At 39.5% G+C, this 19,040-nt stretch overlaps 1 protein-coding gene across 1 annotated transcript; it reads right to left on the bottom strand.

The window, feature by feature from the left end:
• Positions 1 to 1,392: 1,392 nt before the first annotated feature.
• LOC587837 (glutamate receptor 1) lies at positions 1,393 to 18,342 on the bottom strand. Its single transcript, XM_030976450.1, has 10 exons — positions 18,040 to 18,342; positions 9,692 to 9,880; positions 8,666 to 8,914; positions 7,981 to 8,156; positions 7,138 to 7,191; positions 5,962 to 6,255; positions 5,206 to 5,325; positions 4,169 to 4,315; positions 3,681 to 3,881; positions 1,393 to 3,107 (listed from the first exon to the last, which is right to left on the bottom strand). Exons 1-10 carry the CDS (start codon positions 18,110 to 18,112, stop codon positions 1,863 to 1,865), a joined length of 2,748 nt encoding a protein of 915 aa, XP_030832310.1. The 5' UTR covers positions 18,113 to 18,342; the 3' UTR covers positions 1,393 to 1,862.
• Between the last annotated feature and the right edge of the window lie 698 nt (positions 18,343 to 19,040).

The raw sequence follows: 19,040 nt of genomic DNA, 5'->3' as shown, positions 1-19,040 counted from the left end.
GTAGACTCATGAAATAATTAATTGATCAAACACTAAAAAAGGGGAAATTGAAAGTTTCCAGAAAAATGTAATGCTTTGATAGAAGGTAGAATTTGTCGTATTATACAAAGATCAGTTTAAGATAATAGTTATTTTAAGAAATGATTAAATATAATACAGTCGATGTTTCTGTGTGGAAATAAGTGCTGGTATCTCTTTGATATAAGGGACTAGGATTTTGAGTTACTTTCGGAGGGAAAGGATAGAGGGGTTTCAAAATCATAAGTTGTAACATATTGGGCTAGGTAGGTTCGAGGAATAATGCATTGTTGCGTTTCAAGGAAACTCTTTATTCGTTATAAGGTTTGAAAAGTAGGCTTAAAGATTAAGTTTGTGCGTATTTCTTTTGTAAGGGCTTCCCATCATAAAAGTTATATATGTGTACATCTTTACACGATTCCATCCACAAACATATTCTAGTAGTAAGTCCCTTTCCCCAAGGGCAAGAAGAAGGAGAAGAAGAAGAAGAAGAAGAAGAAGAAGAAGAAGAAGAAGAAGAAGAAGAAGAAGAAGAAGAAGAAGAAGAAGAAGAAGAAGAAGAAACGATTATTAAAAAGAAAAACCAAATCAACTCTTTTGTATATAAATTGTATTATTTAATATCTATTAATTAGTCCTCATGCTTCACTATTTTCTGTTTTTTCTGCTTTTATTGTCCCTCATTTCTCACTCTCTCTCCTTTTAGGTTTGTCTCCAATTTCATATCGTTCTTTTTTCAATTATATTATTTATCCCCTGCTCTCTCCTTTCTCATTTATTTATAATCTCTCGATCCCATTTCGTCTATTCAGTCTCTCCTTGATCATCCTCTCTTGACTGCTATTTAACCTTTTCCTTTTCGTTCTTCATAGCTTCAATTTCTACCAATCTCCTTGCTCCCTCACAATTCTTCTGTTGGCCAATCCGTCCTTATCGTCACTTTCACCTCATCGATTCTGTTCGATCATACTCTCTCTCTCTCTCCCCCCCCCATCCCATCTCCCTCTCTCTCTTCCCATCTCATCTCTCTCTCTCTTTCTCTCTCTCTCTCTCCATCCCATCTCTCTCTATATCTTTCTCTCTCTCTCTCTCTCTTTCTCTATCTCTCTCTCTCTCTCTCTCTCTTCCACCCACTTTCCCGTCCCCATTTCCCCTCTCCTATCTCTCTCTCTCTCTTCGCGTCTCTCTCGTCTTCTTTCCTCACTCTCTTTCGGTCCCCCTTTGTCTCTCTCTCTCTCTCTCTCTCTCTCTTTCTCTCTCTTTCTTCCCCCCCTCTCTCTCTCTCTCTCTCTCTCTCTCCCTTCCCATGTCACGTACACATTCATAACTCGGGTCGACAAACTTTTCAAATCCTGATAAAACGGATCAACAACCTTTTCAAATCCTGATAAAAAGACGTATTTATTGATAAAGCCGACAGAACTACAGAAAAGGTGGAATATGGGTGAAGGACTTCTCACTTGGAACCATACAAATGTAACAAGAGTTTCAGCCATTGTTCGAGACAGACATAGGCAATTCTTTCAACTAACATCAAAGGAATATAATAAAAATAGTTTTTTTTTTCATTTAAAAGATAAATGAAACACACACGTCTTATTCAACTAAGTTACTTTTTAAAAACAGAGGATTGAAAAATGTTTTTTTTTCCCTATCATAAACTATTGGATTATTTCCAACAATATTAAACATTACAAACTAAGCCATATTAAACTGAATCTTGAAATCCGAACACATTTTTAGATACTATAGTAGAAAAACTGAAATAGAGTACTGTACGTTGAGAAATGAAAAAGAGAGAAACTTAATAAAAGGAGTGCTGGGAGATGTGGGAGGGGAAGGGGCTAGATCCACATTTTCCCGTCGTTGGCACCACCACTTGCACCACCACCACCACCACCACCACCCATGCCACCGCCCATGCCACCGCCCATGCCGCCACCCGATGAAGCGGCCTGTGGGCGGCGCATTTCATGGGCATCGTTCCGACTGACCCGCGGGGCGTTGGCACCTACACCTAACTGGAAGGCAAGGACTTCGAACGCGAAGATGATGACTGCCGAACCCATGCCGATGATCATGAGGTAGTACATACCCTGTAGATCGGCGCCGGTGAGCGAGTAAAGAGCCTGCCGCTCCCAGTAAGACATACGTTGATTGTTGCAGGGTCCACGGCGTTGAGGATCGACCCAGGTGTCGTTGATCCACATCTCTTCCAAGACACCACGTTCCATGAGCCGTTCGACACACCAGGACAGCTGATCCCTCAAGGGTGACCCTGAAGCAACAGCCAACCCGTATTCCACAGTAGCAAAGCTTCCCCCAGTAATGACCAAATTACATGGCCACTGCTTGGAGCCTTGCTCCAGAACGCGTCGGTCGTGGATGAAGGCGTACTTGCCGTTCGAATACCTGGTTCGTTCGACACCATCTTCCACCTCGAGGACGATACCGCTGTCGTCACGGTACATGGACACGGCCGACTGAACGGTCTCCCAGAGGCGCTTGTATTCGGGAATGCGGTTATCGCGGAAGAAGTCGTAGGCAGAGCTGTCCTTGACGAAACCGACATCGACGGTGGTCTGATCGAAGAGATCACCAACATCGCGCACTTGGATGATGCCTTTGGATGCCTTGAGGAAAGGGGTCAGGTTGATGAGGTAAAGGAACACCATGATGAGCATGAAGAAGTACCAGAAGGCGCTGAGGATGCGTCCAGCCATCGAGCGAGGGGAGACATCATAACTCTGCAGGTACATGGTGGTGATCATATACCAGGCCGTGTTCGTGAACTTGAAGCTCTCGCCCTGCTCGGGGGTGGCTTCGCCCCGCTGCGACTTCGCTCGCCATTCGTAGGGGCTGAAGTAGCAGATGAGGAAGAGGAAGATTCCGCTGACGAAGAGGGCGGCGAAGTTGCAGATCCAGACGTTCCAGTCATAGGGGAACACTGGCACGAAGGGGTGCTCCCAGACGTAGCTAGGATGCTCGATCAGGATACCCAAGTCACTCTTCAGGAAGGGTACGGTGTAATCGATGTACAAGTCTCGCTCACTGGTGACAGCCATGGGAGCAGCAGCGATATCAGCGTACTTTAATGATGAAAAAGAAAAGAGAAAAATGCACATTATTTTAAAGCTAATCAACTACATAGCTCCGATGGAAAACCTTTACAATTACAGTAATTTGTGAAAATCCAATTTTAAGAAGACCAACAAAAATTGAAACAAACTTCTGACAGAGACGTATGTCAATGTTAAATAACTTGGCACTTGAGATAATGCTCATATTCATAACGAGTTCAGTTATTAGGTTTACACAAATCTTCATTTTCACTGAATAATTTTCACCGAAAGACCATTTGATTCTCTTGAAAAACTGGTCATGTTCTGGAAGAAAATACTTCATGGATTTCCCAAGACTTTGGCCTAATTAATTCCCGTGTTAAACGAAGGGTTATTCCTTGAGCTAATCAAACCTGGGAGGGTGAGTGGTGCATGCGCCATTCATCAAGAAGAAATGTTTGGACCTTTTCATTTCCATGCACAAAAGTGTGTAAAAGGCTCAGCTATTACTGACCTCCGTCACGCATATAACGCCTCGGTCGCAACGGCAGAAATATCCTACATGTAAATCAAACAGTATTTTCTTTTCGAATCACTCACCCCTTCAACAAGCTTCTCCATAAGACCGCTCCATCTGCCAGTGGTAGCGTCGAGACGTCCGTACTGGCCCTCGCTTACCAGTTCGATTTCATAGTCAAAGGGGAGCCCGAGTTCGTTCTCCATTACGGTCTTGATGGCTCGCAGCAGCTCGGGGATGTATCCGATGAAACCCTGACCGCTGTCGATAAGGTATGGGGCTTCCTGAAATAAGAATAGTCGGAATATTTTCATGAATGGGGATGCAAAATATTTGTATTTTCATAGTTTTAAGATTTGGATCTATGTACCGTTTAGAAAAGTGGATTAAGATAAATATGAATTAGGTGGTTTATGACGATGATGCTGATGATGCTGATGATGATTATGATGATCATGACGACAACAAATGATGATGCAGATGATGATGTTGATGATTACGATAATGATGAAATGATTCTAATAGTGATGGTGATGAGGAGGAGGAGGAGGAGAAGTACAACTTAACTCACCTCCAATGACGTAACAATGATGCTCTTCAGTTCAGCATTCCTGAACTCGTACATGTTAAGTCGTGAACCGGGGTTAGGCCAAGTCATACCGCGGTTAGCCTGGCGCCATAGCGGGATACTCTGTACCCACTCACCGGCAGCTCGGTACTGAACGACGAAGAAGAGGAAGACGGAGAAGGAGACGGAAGAGAAGAAGAAGAAGAAGAAGAAGAAGAAGAAGAAGAAGAAGAAGAAGAAGAAGTAGAAGAAGAAGAAGAAAAAAAAGGAGAAGAAGGAGAAGAAGGAGAAGAAGAAGAAGAAGAAGAAGAAGAAGAAGAAGAAGAAGAAGAGAAGGAGAAGAAGAAGAAAATGAAGAAAAGGAAGGAAAAGGAGAAGAAAAAAAAAAAAATAATTAGTAAATTTAACATCATAATCCTCAAGCGATTAGCCCTTAACAGAATCTGTTCTATAACTACATAAATAGTGCTGTCGAATTCGGGAGTTGAGAATAAGCATAACACGAGAAGCACAATGTCTAGATCATAAATGGTACCTAGATTTCATTCAATATCCTTACTTTTTGTTTTGCTTTACAAATATTTCTTTTCTTCAAAACGCAATGGTAGCGGGTATAAGGAAATTTTAAGAAATGTACAATGTATAAGATACACAATAATCCCCCTAATTCCGTTTCACGACCCCAGCATGCGTCTTTCAAAGACAACTTTTGCACAAAGAAATACAACAAACAAAAATACATCAAGGGATCTTCTCGTGATTATCTTGGTTCTGGTACATTGACAAATATAGTTAAGAATCAACAAACAAAGTTGGTAGTCAACGGCAACCTGGAATTATATCACTTTCTATCATTATGTTGTCTTTCTATCAAATGCATTAAATTCGTTATATCACTTGAAAAAGGGAGACATGTGCAACTGATGTAACAATGTTTGTTTTACCGATATGTACTTTGTTCAAATCTATCGTTTTGTTCTTGCTCAAGAAAGATTGAATAAAAAAATTCTTTGGAAAAAAAAAGTTTTCTTTCTTCATACCTGATTGTCCGTGTAGAAGTAGACGGTTTGACCTTTGCCCTGGTGCACAGTGATGGAGTAGTTGGTTCGACGGTAATTTTCATCAAAAGAGATGTGGCCACTCAAACCCTCGAAGTTGATCTAAAGGAAGAAAAGGGGGAGGGGGGGGGGGGGGTCATTAAGATTGATTGAAAACCACATTGTATACAATGTTGTCTTTTTTTGTTGTCTTTTTGTTGCATTTTGCACTTCCTTTCTTGAATTATTCTTGAACTTTTGCTCCTGCCCAATTTACATGTAAGATGGTTCCAGCCTATGGATAAAAATCCTCTGGAATTAAACAAGAGTCATTGAGGAATCCTTTATAAGATGCAAGGTTATAGTGGCCAATACTTTACAATCTAACAATTGTGTTCCTTCTGGCTGTTGACTTATATCTGAAATTGAAGAAGGGAAAGATTTGATCCAGTTCTGCCGTAATTGATATTGATGACATGGTTATCACTTCTATCATCCATCAATTACGACAATAGCTTCAAGATGAGCAGCATGGTTTATTCCTTATTTACTCCACCAAAAACGACTCCAACCGACCAACTCATGGTAATTAGGGATGATGCATTTTTGTTCTGTCTGTTGTTATTTTGGTGTCGTGTTTATATGAGATTACAATTATTCATATTTAAATATATTTATAATGATAATTGTAATAATAATTATAATAATATTTATTATATTTTAAAAAAAATTAAAAAAAAAAAAATTGTTTTTGTTTACTTCTTTGACATCCTGCATGACAGAGGAGAGCGTAAAGGTATCCGAAGCCGTGGGGCACTGGGCAACCTTAGTCGGGAAAGACCCCGTGCGCGCTCGATGGCTTTCGAAGGCCTCGCCGAACAGGACGACGGCGTCGTAGGCATTCTTGAGTCGGAAAGGCCACTCCTCCTGGTTCTCCGGACGGGTGGTGGTGTACCTGACGTTGACGTTGGCCTGCTTGTTCATCTGAAGACGGGTGATGTAGGCGCCGTCTAGACGGATCTGCCGGACTTCGTCCCAGGTGAGCGGTAAGTCCTGTACGACATGAAAGTGACGAAATCATTCACTATTTTGATAATGAAAATGTTACCAAAAAATTGTTTTATTTAATACTCAGGGAAGCCTTCCCGTTATCAATAGGCATACTGCTCCTCACCAGGACACTGAAATTGTCATTACGAGTAGCCGCAGTATTACCAGCTTAGGTCTTCCAACTAAGGTCTAACCAGTTAGGCTAATGTGCCTACACTTGGTCCGAGAGGGACATATGAAGAGTAAAATTCCAAAAGGAGCTAAATCCATTTTTTGTAACTTCAGAGAAAAGCGAATTGTTTACCAGATTTCGTACAGGCGTCTATTCAAATGATATTAAAAGGTGTTTTTTTCATAATTGCTCACAACAATTAGGTAAATACTTTTGTTCAAAGACGAGTACTTAAGTGAACAAAGTTCTGATATCAATAACTCAATTTTCATCTAAAGTTGATTTAGCTCCTTTTGGAATTAAACTCTTCATATATGATAACTAGTTGGACATGGTAAAACACCATGTTCAAGGATGTAAGCACTAAATGTCGTGCAGGGATCGAATCCTGGACCTCTCGTGTAAGATACAAGGGTCTATATTTAAATGTATCACATTGTTTAAAAAATTGTATTCTCCTAGATAATGTCACAAAGAACCGCAAGCAGATTTGAATATCATGGCCGATATTCATGAAAGATTATTTCTAGGACTGGTCAATAGTCTTTGGTTGAAAATGAATGAATGAAAGCGATGAACTTCTATTATTCTTGCCTGCCTCTGAAATATGACATAGCAGAGTCCTCAAGTTCTTTTTGTTAAGCGCAATGGGAGTGCATCTTCTAAAATCATTTTGCTGGATCAGAAGGTCTTATGCGAATCACAATACTCACAATATTGCCAAGGAACCAATGGTACCCATCTATCATAAGTCCTTCATCAATGGCCTGAAAATAAAAAGAGAAAACCCGAATACATATCATCTTTAACTCACATTTCATATGTTTCAGAATGCCCTGTAAAGAAATCATCTTAAGGGACATTGCATATAAATCATAATTGAATTAAGTCATACGTCAATGAAATATTTACACATTGCAAGAGATGATGAACAAGGGCATTCGAACTGCCTTAGGTTTGTTTTCTTTTTTTGAATTCTTAACGACTGTGTTGACTATAAATGGAAATGTTGATTAGGGGGATCTGGAGCAGGAAGAAGATGAGAAGGGCGAGGAGGAGGAGGGCGAGGAGGAGGGCGAGGAGGAGGGCGAGGAGGAGGAGGAGGAGAAGATGGAGGAGGAGGAGGAGGAGGAGGAGGAGAAGATGAAGAAGAAGGAGAAGAACAAGAAGAACAAGAAGAACAAGAAGGAGAACAAGAAGGAGAAGTACGAGAAGAAGAAGAGGAAGAAGAAGAAGAAGAGGAGGAAGGAGAGAATGAATAGGAGTAGAAGAATGGAGAAAAGGGGGAAGAAGAGGAGGAGGAGGATGAGAGGAGGAAGTAGAAGAAGAAGAATGGAGAGAAGGGGGGTGAAGAGGAGGAGAAGAAGAATGGAGAAAAGGGGGAAGAAGAGGAGGAGGAGGATGAGAGGAGGAAGAAGAAGAAGAAGAATGGAGAGAAGGGGGTGAAGAGGAGGAGGAGAAGAGGAGGAGGAGTAGAGGGAGAATAAGATTAGATGAAAAGAAGCAAGAGGAGGAAGAAGAGGAGGTTTGGCGACACCGTTGACGAAGGAACCTACCATTTTGACAACATCAAGGCAGATCTCCTCGTACTGGCAGAAGAGGAGAATGTTCTTGATGGAACTTTCTTCGATGGTCTTCTGCATCTCCATCATGTCATCACCGATAGGAAGGATCTGGATGGTCTGGTTTCGGCTGTTGGCCTGGGCGGTCATCTCCTCCACGATTCCTTGGGCTGTTCAAGAGAAAGATCAAAATGGTCTCTATGGTTACTCAAAGACAGTCAGAGAATGTTGCAATGAGATAGGGAACTCGTAGTCATCGCGTTTGTGACTTTTTTCTCTCCTGTGATTTTAGTGGCAGAACTAGGTGCAAGGGATTAGCTGTGATTTAACAACAATGATGTAACAGAAGACATCAAACTATACACCATAGGAATGGTTGGTGACTTGGAACAGATCAGGTACTTAGAACAACCCGGTTCGAAGAAGTATTTTTTACTGAGAAGGAAATTATGCAGAAATGAAATGGATGTTCTCTTGAAATATTTTCGATTAGTCTAAATTGTTAAAATTGCAGTATTCCCCCTAATCCTTAGGTCAACTGAATCTATAAAGGATGATTTTTACATCTTAAAACATATTCAGCCGTGTGTAATACCTATGTCTAAGAATCACTTCAAGTAAAAAGATAAGAACAATATCATTCGGGCAAGCGTACATATTCCCCATATATTCTTCTTACCGTTGTCGCCGTCGTAGATGAGGAGGAAATCGCGCCACTTGGTGTAGTTGATGACCTCGGCAAACATATCGACGAGGTCTTCGACATCGGGGTAGAGCTTGATGGAGTAATCTCCGCCAGCCAGGTCAATGGCGACCATTGGGTTGATGGCGTCGCCGATAACACCGCTGATGTCGTTACAATCCATGCAGATGTCGTGAGGCAGCACGATACCGCGAAGGCTACTGCTGCGGGCATCGGCGCATACCTCTGTAGGTTTTGGGGGGAAAATAAATAAAGATCGGGTATAAGTAGTCGAGGCGATCCAGGATTCTTTAAAAGTGGTGGTACCACTTTGAAAAATATCTGGTAACCAACACAAAAAGTTTCCAAATTTTCCAGTTGACTTTTTTGGGACTAAAATGTGAAAAATTGAAAATCCGTCAACGTAAGTCTTACAAAATTGGCATTAATAAACGTCTAAGAGCAAATTCACATTAAGACTAACCCCCTCCCCGACCCCGTTCAACCAAATTTAAATTTAAACTACAAGAAAAATCATGACGGCAAAGTTTTTGACATTAAGACGACTCCTATTATATGAAAGCCCCGTTATAGGGAATGAAAATGAAATTCATGTGTTCGAGATCATCAAATCATTGTTCGAATCTTTGTTGCTTCATTCTTGGCTACATGGAAGATATTTATTGGAAACTAACTGAACCCAATGACTAAATTGAAATGATGTCACCTTTTTTTTTAGAACGGACATTCTAGAGACCTTGTGGAAGCTTAAACCCTGAAAATGAATAATACAAGCAGGGGTGGATCCGTTAATTTTGTTTTTCAAGGGGGAACAATATTTCTACAATTTACCCAACTACGGGGAGGGGGGGGGGTGCTGATCTTGCTGTGTTCTTAATATGCCTATTGAGTTTTAAAATAGGGGGTTCCGGGCTGGTTTCGCCCCCTCTCCCCCCACCCCACCCCCCCCCCCAAACAAAAACAAAAAACAACAAAAAAATGAAAATAAAACTGACTACCTACCAATCTGGACAGCCTGGAAGATATTGGTGCTCACTTCCGGTTCTCCTAGGGCGTTCGTGTCGGGTTGAAAGTGGGTCACTCGGAGGGTGTTTTGATTGCTCCATGCTTGTCTGGTTACGTAATCGACGGCGTCGTCGATGATTCGTTTGTACTCGTCGTCCTTGTCGGTCATCATACCGTAGAATGCCCCTGTGGAAGAGGTCAAAGGTCGGGTTGGGTATCGTTAGAAAAGGGTTGTTGTGAGTTGGAAACCGTTGTGGGTATAGCCAAATGGTAGAATTTCTTCAGAAATGCATTTAAAATTACTCATGTCGAACACAAAGCTTGAAAGAGGTTTGCCCGACTGCATTGCCCGACTTCATTTTCTGTTATTCGAATAAAATCACTATGAATTATCATGATTACTGCATATTAACAGAAAAACGCGCCAAGAAAATTATATAAAACATAGACTCGTGAGTTCTGTATGTAATAACTCGAATATAAGACGATAAATGAAATATTATTTTATTCGGTTGCATTCAACAACGCGATCATTAAATTCCAACGGAATGTGAGAACATTTTTCGTTGCTAAAGTGGGAATACATATATCTTAAGTATTGGTTTACATGCGGACTTCACCGTAAAGATGCATTTATCTACTCAAAGGCCTGAACAATCCCTATAACCCTACTTACATGTATCAATCATTTATGTTTAGAAGTGAGCAACTAGTTAATTTCTTTTTAACTATTTTTTGTATAGAGAAAGGGTCTGAATATGCATATACTTAATCTGGTGCAATATTTTGTCGTTGTTTTGGTTAGAGTCATGGAGACTGGACGATTTTGTTTATCGTTTTATGTACGTTCTAACACAGCTGCCTACTGTACACATGACAAATGTCATTGCATCTGAATTTATCTGGGTCGAAATGACAACATCAGTAATAACGTTAGTGGATTTTGGGGGGGAGAGAGAAAGGGTCCGAATAAGCATAGGTCTATACCTAATCTGGTGGATTATTTTTTTGGATACTGGAGTCTTGGAGACTGGCCGATTTTTGTTTATGATCGTTTTGTGCACGCTACCATACAGCTGCCTATACTGTACACATGTCAAAGGTCATTGTATCTGGATTTATCCGGGTCAAAATGACAAAATCGAAAAATATCATTCTCCATCATGCGTTTCCAGTGGACACGAAAATATGAAATACACGATATACACATCATCACCCTAATACACAATTTAGCTGTCAGAAAATATGCGCTTTCAGTAGGCCTATACATTTGTCATTCATGATTGTGAGTGCATAATTTCTATTTCATGTCTATAACTTTATTTTGGATTTGCATTACCACCATCACCACCACGCCCCCTTCACAGAGCTTATTTCGCCTCTATGACCGTACACTCAGTTTTGTAAAGTAGTTTTAGAAGATAAAGGAACTTTGTTGTTTGAATGAGTAATCATTTCTCCTTATACACAACCCATTATTATATTGTCGAGATTTTGACGCCTCTCTTTTACAAAGTATACTGATTTTAATCCGAGTCATACTAAACATGATTGACTACCAAATGAGTATATATTATCATACGTAATTGAAGAGAGATTCAATATATAGTGTGCTAATTCAATATATCATAATCATGACGTTATGATACCCTACGCTGTCAAATTATAGGCTATAAAAATGGCGACTCCTAGTGGCCTATTAAACATCATTTACAACAGCCGTTTCCCCGTGTAGGGATTCTAATTACAGCACACAAAAGAGTAACAACGAATGTACCCTGACCCGATTTTAATATAACCCTCTCGCATAGCCCCCCCCCCCCCCCCCCCTTGGTGCCAAGATGACTATCTGAAAATAGAGTCAATTTGAAAAGATGAAAGGAAACAAAAGGCAAATGCATCCTTTCACGATATATTATCTATACAGGGATTCAAACCGCAGCTGCTATTCAAATTGCAGTTTCTTTTCAAAGTTCCCTGGTTAGTTTTCGGTTTTTTGAATAGGTTTGCAACGCTTCATGGTCAGTAAAGCCAGGACAATAGGTTGTTTTCGAAATTCCGCGTTCCATTTCGATTTAGTCATTTCTAAAGCATTCGAGCCTTTCTCTCGGCTTACAAGTGTGACTGGCCACATTCCATCGATAGATGGCGACATTCATTGAACTATGACTACTCCTCTGCTGTATGTAGTATACAGAATGACATTTGAAATTATTATTCTTTCATTCTTTCATATTGTTTCTTATCCTTATCCTTATCCTAGAATCGAATTTTCCAACCTCATGGCTCACGAAATATACGATGTGTGTAGTAATACAATACTATACTATTCATCATGACAGGGGATACGTTTTTTTGTATGTTTTGTTTTTAGGCTTGGTTATCGTTTTTCTTGTATCAATTCCTCCTCTATAGAGTGTACAACTTCCCTTACTTTTAATACCACATTTCTAGATGACCGATAAGTGAAAACCTATGACCGAATGCTTTGTATTTTATCATGTATAAATATACTGTTTAATGGAAATGTATGCCTGCGTGCGTTAGGTACACTTTTCAATTACTGTATTACATTTGTAAGAGACGAATCCCTTCCGAGTGATTTATAGAGAACATTGATAGAATATAGAATAGGACTGTGTTAAAACTATTTTATTTAATCATTCTTGTGCTTGCATGACTAAAAATTGGTAAAATCAAGTTGTTCGGGGTAGCTTAGAAAATTAAAGGAATTAGGATTTCTTATGTAGTTGTGTCATTCTACTTTCGTATTATCCAATCTACGTTACTCGAATTCTTTTTATAGATTATATCCATGATTAACGACAGGGAAGATTGGCTTTCAGTAATCCGTTCAAATGCACAGCGCCCATTTTGTTTTTGAATAATAACCTGGTACACGGCGGTACCATTTTCCATTGCGAAATGACTACAAAGAAAATTCCCGCGTCTGACTCAACCGTCATTTGTGTTGTGGTCTACATACATGGCAATCCTATTACTTTGAAGTACATTGGTTTGCTATTGTAATGTAAAGGTGTTCTGTATGTGTTCAACTAGGCGTGTACTGCGTAGAGGAAATAAATGTGCAACGAAACTGAAGGTGAATCGTTGAGCCAACTCTAGATGGCGCTACTGCTAATAAGAAAATGGAATGGAGCAGATCACCCTGTCTATTTAATATGTTATACCATGAACTATATTGCTTACACCAATAAGGTCTTTCATTTATATAACAAATGTAAGTAGTATAACTTTCAGCTATTTAAGAATAATAATATCAATTTATTACGTCTTGCATTTGATTTCATAAATCAGTATGTTCATACTTGTGTAATAAAATTAGAAACATAACTGACATGAATTTGATAATACATCCAGTAGCATTTCATTGCATACATTGAAATGTTGACCAATATCGCTGTATTTAATTCAAACAAAGAAGTCATATACATTTATTACCAAATCTAAACCAATGGTTTGTAACTTTGTACAAGGTTCTGAATGAGAGGTTTTCTGTATAACCAGAAATCATTTTCATAGGCGAAAATTGATGTCTAAATTGAATATTCAAGGCAACTGAAGAACCATATATTTGAATAATCATTCAATCATATCAATGTGATTTAATATTTTTACATTATAAAGTTTGTATTATTTCATTGTTCACGGGCTGTCCTCAGTATTCGCTTGTATCAAAGGAGCATCAACGAGGCAACAGCTATTGTACATTGACGGAATTCCCCGAGAGAGGGCGACAATTCACATCAGTGAGAAGACTACTAGACTACTCGAATGCGTGACATGTTTCGTCTTTTCTTTAAAAATAATTGTTGCGAATTTAAATAAATGATAAATCTCTAAGCGCTAGTTCTGTGTGGTTAAAACCTATCATATAAATCTAAGACATTACTTCAACAAGTATTGGAATGAATACACTTCCATAGGTTAATGAGCTCCAATGATTGGCATTTAACAAATAATTTGCTTCATTAGCAAAACGAATAGTCACAACGACTTCCCTATGGGGAGTCTTTAGCCCATTGCTACTCTACGCAGGTCTATCGTCGTACCAGTACACTTGTAAGACACATTCACTCCATTCATTTACAGAGTAAATAATAGGCTTTTGTTATTCCAGAAGTCTGTGAATGGGTAACCTTGTGAAAGGTGTGAAACCTGTCTCTGTAAACCGCTACCATTGTCGAAACACATTGATTTTTTAAATTTAAAATCGACAAAAGTTTTGGGCGGGAATTTCGACCTACCGTTAAGACAGTGTATCAATGAGTTCATCTTAAGTGTGTAGCGAAAGACAGAGTATAAATAATTATTTTGTTTTTAAAGGACGCTTTAGATTTGTCCTTTCCCAACGCCGTGTTCGATTAAGTATCAAGTTTTTTCAAGCTCAGTGCTTAAAATAGCATTGCAGATGGTTTATTCAGGGAGTTTATTTTAGGCAGCTTTGAATAAGAACAGCATCTACATGTTTACAGGCATGCGAGCTTCTAATGAAATTGGGTTTTAGTTTCCAGAGTATTAGTTCGTCACCCGAGTAACATGGATCATTTTTCAAAACAGTTTGCTGAAATTATAACCCCAAAGCAATTAACGTCCCCATCTCATTCGCCCCCGTGGGTCCCCTTAACCTAAAAAAATGCTAAAAGGGTGAGGGTTTTTTGTATATCCTGTTCTCATTGACTTATTATCATATCCTCATGTACAAACCCACTTTGGTTCTTATTCTACTGCTATCACTTCAACCTATCCCATCCTTTCGGAAGAGGGTATCATATTCCAATTAAGTATCATTTACCGGAATTAAGTTCATAAATCTTGAGATAGGTTAATGGCTACCACTACGTATCAATTTCCGAGGCAGGGAATACAACTTTTTGGGGTCATGATATCATAAAGTAGGTTTATTCGGGCATGTTATCCATGTTAGCTTCCTACACTCCTCACTTCATCATAATTAATATGTGTCGTACTTGACAGCCCCCCCCCTTTTTTTTTTTTTCGCTTCTTATTTTCTCTTTGCCACTTGTCATTATTTCCTGAATTCATGTAAGCTTAGCTCATGTTAGCTCGAGTTCGTTTTGGTTATCATACTTTCACTACCATTAAAATGAAGGTCCCCGGCCCCTGTGCTTTGCTAGTCTCGTCTCCGCTTTGGAGGCCCCGCCTCTTTGTTTTGATCCTTACCAGTCGTGTATAAATCGTGTTTTATTCACTTCAATGATGGGGGAAGAGAATGGAGGCTTCGAGTCAAAGGCAGAAATGGAGGTCAAGTTCGGAGAAACCCAGTAAACTCCGAGAGGCTCTCTCCTGCACACTCTCCATTTCTTCTGCGCTCTCTCACCGCTTCTGCACCCCTCTCACATTATCCCTATTTTAGTCGTAATTCCTCGATGTTCTTTGTGTTTATCTCCTCTCTCTCTCTCTAGCTCTGTCTGACTCTCTCTCTTTTCCCCAACTCTTTCAAATTCTCTTAACAATTATATTCCCAACTGCCGGATACTATATTCAACATATTTAACCCTATACTCTTTCCACCTTTCAATACCTCCACTTCTCTCCCTATCTGCCCCCTCCCCATCCTCCTCTATCTCTCTCTCTCTCTCTCTCTCTCTCTCTCTCTCTCTCTCTCTTTCACACACTCTATCTCATCCTCACTTTATTATGATTTCTCTCTTTCTAATACATCTATATTTCTCTTCCCAATCTCTCGTTGCTGATCCATTCCCCTTCTCTCTCTCTCTCTCTCTCTCTGCACCTCTCTCTCATCATCCATCCAACCTCCATTCATCGTTTTGTATATATTAATAGCGTAAACGAACAAGATCTTGGCACTCGAACCTTAGCTCTTTGCCCTAGTAGTATTTCAAATTTCAAGTGTGTTTAGACGCCGTGACAATCCCAAAACACAAGACCACGTATACATGAGATAGGGCACTGGAATTTGATCCAAAGTTTAACCATGGATCTATTACGCGTTTTACCATCCAATATATAGACCAAGGTTGACTGGAAATAATTTGTATGTGTGCAGAAAACCAATAAATTGTGATGTTTTAAGATGTAGCATCGTACAGTCAATGAAAGCCCGTATATCTTACATTTTCTCCATCAGTCTTTTGTAGAAAAAATGTCTCGTCCCTCAAAAAAAACCAATTGTAATGTGAAGGGTAACATGTTAAAACGGGGCATTCTAAAGCCCCCTTTTTAATTAGTATTTTCTTTAAATAATTGACTTTAAGATTTGGTGCGGCATACCTCTAATAATTATGTTGATTTAAAATTCTTGGCCTCGCGTTAAGCATTGCTTATTTTCATCTGAATGTTCAAACGTTCCCTATTCCTTGAATAACAATCTTTCTTGGACTAATTCGCTGTTAATATATACCTCAACAGGTATTGAGTTCCCATAATCTATTTTTAGAATTTGAGTGAGCTATTGGTGTTAATTTAGTAATATTTTAGCTGAATGTTCCAAAATCCCCTTTTCCTTGAATAAGTATTATTTGTATAAACAATTTGCTTCACACTTAAAGATGAATACCTTGTCATCTCCTCTTGAACCTGGGTTAGGCATTGACCTTTCGAGGAAACCGCCTCATCTCAGGCTTAGCAAATCAATGTAATCCTAATTTAGGACCTGCTAAATTTGTAATTAGAACTGTAATCCTGTTCCTAATCCAAGAACTTATCTACCTATCTCGTCCGGTCTTCCATAAAACCTTCTAAAACGAATTTTCGGCAGTGATTAAGAAGACAATAAGGGCGAACTTGACCCAGAGTATCGAAAGAATGAACTTCGATTTTTAGGGAGGTTGTAACTCTGAGAGCGCTAAACAAAAACGGGATTAAGAGTGAGCCACCCAACCAACATTTATTGAAAAGAGCATTGTGTTTTTACCGTTAGGTTTATTTGCTCTACAGATTGAATTCCGCGTCATCCACAATGTTTAGCATACTTTGTTAATCAGGTTTTTATGAGCACGGAGGTTCATGTTCTAAAGAATACCGTGTTGGATAGCTTATCAGAAGAAAGTGCAACTATGCAAGAGGTGGGTTGCCAAGGATTCTTTATCAATCAACAACTATAACGACTGCTGCTATTTTCATTTTGTTCTCGTCGTATTCAATTTTAGTTGAGATGAATCGCTTTCAGGTGTACTTAATTATAAATCTATTGAAGACAGTGTCATTCATGGTAACTTATGGCGGAACATTCTCATCTTCAAATATTGTTTTGAAAATAAATTAAATGAAATTAGGAAACCCTTGAACATTTCATTATAGTATATTATTTTTTTTATAGCAAAGTTGTGAGATGACGTACTATGGCGATAGGACATTCTCCCTCCCCTCCCCCTCTCTCTCCTAGTCTTTCCTGAGAAATTACATGTCTGGAATATTTCTTATTCTCTGCTCTTAACTGACCTCGGCAATGGAGTTCGATCTCCGTTCCATTTCCAATTCCTTCAGGCGTACTACATATTAAATGTTTTCCTTTCAAGTGAATTGGAAAGTCTAAGGTTACTGAGCCACAAAGGATGTTTTATTATTCTCCCCGTTCCCTTCTAACGCCTTCAGCATTTGTTTTTTTCCTTCTTCACCCCTCAACCCCAACCCACCCTCTTTATATGCCCTCGGTGAATTATCCTGACCTACAACGGGACACCCGCTGTTATGGCACGGAGGAGTTCTGGCCGCCAAATCGGCTGACTTTCGGTCCATTACTAATGAGACATCTATACTGTGGGCTGACTATATTTTCTTTTTTTACCGCATTGGTTCAGTATACAAATCGCGTGTTAAAATGCTCTGTTCGATTTTATGCAAATGGTTGCCGCTTTTCCTGTGGGTGTATTGTATTGTACAAAAGGGGAATAAAGCGCCTGCAAATTGAATGGCGTATTTTTGTGCGAGGCTGTGAATTAGTAATTAGCCAACGAGGCGCATATACAGTGCACAACAGTTGTCATTGCATCGCACTGTACTATATGAAACTATGTGCGCTTAAAATGGTTATAACAAGAAATATGTAAATAAAATGATAAATAATGATCACGTCTCATTATCTATGATGTAATAATTTAAGGTATAAACATCTCAAATTGAGGTCGATTTTGTGTTTCCATAAAATCGAGATGCAACTGCGGCTCTCGATCCGCATCATCTTTTCCGGTAGATGCAATTAATACACTCATCTCCCATTTATAACGCGGACACGAATCATACATTATTAAGTAATACTAGCTTACATTGATCAATTAATATGGAAGAATTGACCATTTGAATGGGAAAAGGATCGAAATTATAATTTATCTTTCACTTACCGATTGAAATTTCGGCGGCAAATGCCTGCTGCAGAATCAGGAGGCACGCCGTCAAGAATATTGCTTTCGCCATCTCTTATGCTCTCCGAAGATACACTCCCTGTATCCTTCTCCGACTTTTTCTTCTAGATGATAGCTTTCTCCTTCAGAAACAAGCGTTTCTTGGAGGTTGTGATGGAAATACGAGAGCAATATCCAAGCTAGCAGGCTAGCTTCGTGTAGCAGTCGTGAGAAATATAGCCTCTCGCAAACGGTTTAGCGAAAGCGAAGGGGCGACTAAAACTACCTCATTACGCATTCATGTGGTATGCTAATGAGCAGATGATTGGCAAGCTGTCAATCAAAGTGGTATCTCCGCCTGGCTGATGGTCAGTTCCATTAGCCGACGTGGGTGCATATTGCGTTACGAACGGAGGGACGGTGCTGAGCGTTCCAATTGGGTGGGCACCAGCGAGTGCCGAAACCGAAACATGACGAACGAATTCCAGAGAAAGAGAATCGTAGAACCAGTTTAGACCAGAAATGAAATATTACATATTGATTAGTTACGATTATTGATACTTTTTTCTCTTTATCCCAAAGCAAACTATAAAGAGGAGGAGAAATATAGTCAAATGTGAGGAGATAACATTTTCATACCATTTTAATATCAACAGCCATATCGTATTTTTTTTAAAGGATTGTTTTCTCATAACAAACTCATGATCCCACTATGTCATTATATTTCACATACTGTAAGTATGTTGCTCGTACTCTTATCCACCCAGAGTAATGAATAAAAGACAGTCTGTAAGAGTTGACTTTATAATGACGAAAACGACGAAGACGACGATGACGACGAACACCTACACCTCCTGTATGCCCTTCGTGATAATCTTCCTCGCCATGGACCACAACTTATTTACCTCATGTCGGGCCTATATGCCATGCTTTTATTTCATATTTTCCCTCATTGGCGTATATTTTAGTTTTATGATCGTAAAATGGGTACCATTATAGCG

This window comes from Strongylocentrotus purpuratus, unplaced genomic scaffold (assembly GCF_000002235.5).
Source record: "Strongylocentrotus purpuratus isolate Spur 01 unplaced genomic scaffold, Spur_5.0 spur5_scaffold_9, whole genome shotgun sequence".
Taxonomy (NCBI): Eukaryota; Metazoa; Echinodermata; class Echinoidea; order Camarodonta; family Strongylocentrotidae; genus Strongylocentrotus; species Strongylocentrotus purpuratus.
Note: the sequence above shows the minus strand (reverse complement) of the source record. Positions and strands in the feature narration are given on the sequence as shown.